The 3,523-nt window shown below is 47.5% G+C and overlaps 1 protein-coding gene across 1 annotated transcript in view; it reads right to left on the reverse strand.

The window, feature by feature from the left end:
• The window catches only part of canx (calnexin), a gene marked incomplete at its 3' end in the record, with an annotated part of 4,359 nt that extends 1,725 nt beyond the window's left edge, over nt 1-2,634 (reverse strand). Inside the window, 7 exon segments of the mRNA XM_035669426.1 lie at nt 205-394; nt 482-674; nt 1,080-1,161; nt 1,249-1,390; nt 1,494-1,552; nt 1,673-1,746; nt 2,367-2,634. Of these exon segments, the coding sequence (XP_035525319.1) occupies nt 205-394; nt 482-674; nt 1,080-1,161; nt 1,249-1,390; nt 1,494-1,552; nt 1,673-1,746; nt 2,367-2,600 (974 nt within the window).
• Between the last annotated feature and the right edge of the window lie 889 nt (nt 2,635-3,523).

Raw genomic sequence — 3,523 nt, forward strand, 5'->3', positions numbered from 1 at the left:
TTTACATTTTATTTTGCTAATTTAATGTTCCGACAGAATATTTATATATTCTAACTAATTCAAAGTTTATTTTAATACATTTCCATGTTTTCCAGGACACATTGGAAACCTGCATTGTGTTTATTGGTAATAAATGTGCTTGGTCTGATTCTATAAGAGTGGGTGGTGACCTAATGACCCCCAGGTGAGGACCACAGTACTGACCAGTCTTCGGGCTTGGAGGCGGCGGGGTCCTGGATCTTGGGCCTCTCGTCCCAGTCATCGGGCTTCTGGTCGTCGGGGTCCTCGATCTCGGCGGTGGGGTTCACAGGGGGGGTCATGTCTGTCAGCAGGCTGCCGCTGTTCACCACGGTCTGATCCACCAGCACCTCGAAGGTGTTGTCAGGGTTCACCACTGGGGGGCGACACAGAGAGGAGTTACACACCTGGACTGTCATTCATGTCGCGTGTGTGTGTGTGTGTGTGTGTGTGTGCGTCTTACCCAGTGTGTACAGGTGAGTTTTCTTGTCGGTGTAGTACGTCCTCAGGTCGGCGTCGGGCTTCTTGGCGTGTTTCTCTTCGTACTCTCCCGTTTTGGGGTTTTTGTGTCTAAAGATGAAGTGCAGTTTGTAATCTTCTCCACACTTGTCGGGTCCAAACATGATGGTGTACGGAGTTTTATCCACAAACTGGTCCTGAAGAAACATACAGGGATTACATTCAGCTGCTGCAGGAGTCTTTTCTTTTATTCATTCTCTGTGTGCATTAGAAAAGCAGGCACTGGTTCCTAACCCTTTTTTTACCAACCATACACTTTTATTAGGCTTCTTTCTGACAGATTCTGTGTTTTCTTCTCATTGTTTAATCAGCTTTAGTTGTTTTCTAATGCATCCTCTTAAATGATAATCTAAACTATGTAGATGGTGTATATTTTCTTACACCCCATAAACTCAAGATGGCCTCATGACGCTCTGTGAGGCTCTGGCGACCCCTAGTGGGTGTCCTGACCCCCAGGTTGCAATACAACATATAGACAATCCCTCTCAGTCCCAGCACCCTGTCCACATGTTGTGTTTCTGTGTGTAAAGAGTCAAACTGACCAGGTCGAGGTCGGGAGTCTGACTCAGCAGTTTGACGTAGGCGCCGCCGCAGTCGATACCCAACTGGAAGTTCACCTCGTACCTGAAGAGAGACGGACAGAGACAGATGAGAACGGTGGAAAGGACTGACGACCAGCGAGGAGGACGTCAGGTAAAAAGTCGCTCTTACTGGACGATGAGGGGCTTAGTGTCGAAGGTGAAAGGTCGCAGCAGCTGGGCTGAGATGGCGTGATGTTTGGCGCGAGACTTCAGGACGAGACCTTTATCACCGGGGAGCTTGCTGTCCTTCATCTCCTCCACCGCCCATTTACCTGTTAATAACAAAGTCATCATCATCAGTCAGCAACCACAACCAGGACAGGAGAGCTCAGTCATCTCAGCAGTACTGTGGGTACGACGAAGAGCTGCACCTACCGTCATACTTCGCGATGTCTTCATCAGCGTCCTCTTTCTTGGCGCTGGACATCACCCAGCTGAAACCAACAAAGAGGAAGTTTAGTTAAACCTGGAGAGGAATTCTTAACGGGTTTTAGAAACAAGGCAGACTGCAGACATAACGACAGAAGAACCCTGTGAGAAGAGGAAGAGCTCACCCGTCCAGTGTCCCCCGATCAAAAGACTCAGCGATGAAATGTTCCCCCATCGGCTCTGGAGCCTTGTAGGTCACCTGGACACAAAGAGGAGGAAGAAGGACAGAAAGGTGTTAATGAGAGAAATATTCTGTTACAGTTACACAAAAAGACTTCAGGTGTGTTTACTTTTGGTTTGGAGGGATTTAAATAATGTGGTCAAACTGGAGTTTAAACATCGACTTCCTCTCTGTTTACTGAATTATTCACTATTAATGTGAGCTTCAATGAGGGACTTATCTTTAATATATTAAACTTCCTGTTATTAGAGCTGAAACTGTAAAATAAAACGGGTTTATTTGACATTAAAGTGAAGTTTTTTGTGGTTTTCGGTGTGAATGCAGGTCAGTGGATCAGCCGGTCAGTGGATCAGCCGGTCAGTGGATCAGCCGGTCAGTGGATCAGCCGGTCAGTGGATCAGCAGGTCCACTGCTCCGTTATCAAACTGACCTCCTGATTTGGTTTGTTAATGAGTAACAGACAGATATATATAGTTCTGTGGAGTACAGCAGCAGCATATATATATCCACATGATCTAAATATACAACACTTATCAACAGGAAGAGTAGGGCTGCTGTATCTGTATTTAAACTTCTGCCAGATCCAATTAGAACTCATAGTTGAGGAGAAACTGTTATGGTGTGGTTTGCGGTCTTACCTTCGGGGTGGGAGGAGTTTTAGGAGCAGGTGGAGCCTCATCCTGCGCGTCCCCCTCCAGATCCTCCAGCTCCTCCTCCTCGGCTCCGGCCAAACCCAGATCCAGCTCGTCCTCCACGTCCACGTCGTCACCCAGACCGTCCTCGACCAGGTCCTCGGCCTGAGAGACGGGGGTTAAACTGAGGCAGAGGAGGCCTGCTGCCAGAAGAACGAACAACCCGACCTTCTGATCCATAGTCTGCAGAGAGAGGAGGAGGAAAAGAAGAAGAAGAGAGTGAGCACATCTGTTCCAGCTGTTCTCTCTCACCACGACCCGGTTCTCCAGCCTCAAACCATCTGTCATCTGTTACCCTCTCTCACGGCAGAGACCAGCTCCAGGCTATGTTGACCAGAGACACCAGAGACACCAGAGCGATACGGTTCACACTGCTCTTCTACTAGTCGTGGGTCAAATGTGTGCTGGGACTCACGACTAGTGTTTACGTTCTGTTAACGTCAGTCCACCTTTCAGCCTGGTCCAGAGCTGGAACCCGCTCTGGACCAGGACCAGAGAGCCCCGGGCTGAAGTCGGGCTGAGGATCCCGAGTAAAGACGTGTGTGAGGCTGCTTTAAGGCTCCCTCACTTTAAGTATTATGAGACTGAATGTGGTGAGGTGATGATGAAGGTGATGAAAATGAGTAAAGTCTCTTAAAGTCGACTCTTAATCAGCATTTAATTCAAATCCTTAATGAATACAGTGTTAGACCTATTTTACATCCATACGAAGGAAGTTCAGTAACCCGATCAGAACATCATGATTCATACACGTAATGTTAACATGAATCTTAATAGATCTCATTTCAGAGCCTCTGTATGATTACAGCTGACTGCTCGATGTTCTCCTCTAAAATCTCAATTCATTCATGTATGTATTCATGTGTGGATACACTTTAAAGGACCAGCCCGTCCGTGTTTACCGCCGTCCGTCCGTTTACCATCGCGTCCGTCCGTGTTTACCGCCGTCCGTGCAGCAGCAGTGCTGTTATTGTAGGTCGTGTTGATGTTCACGCTCCCTGTTGGATTTTAAAGATCCACGAACTCTCTGTGGATTCTATAAACGGCTACGACTGAACAAACTTCACATTGTTTCCCTCCATCATTAACACACACACACACAC

Source organism: Morone saxatilis, unplaced genomic scaffold, assembly GCF_004916995.1.
Source record: "Morone saxatilis isolate NCDOM2014 unplaced genomic scaffold, NCSU_SB_2.0 Contig22, whole genome shotgun sequence".
In the NCBI taxonomy this organism is placed as follows: domain Eukaryota; kingdom Metazoa; phylum Chordata; class Actinopteri; family Moronidae; genus Morone; species Morone saxatilis.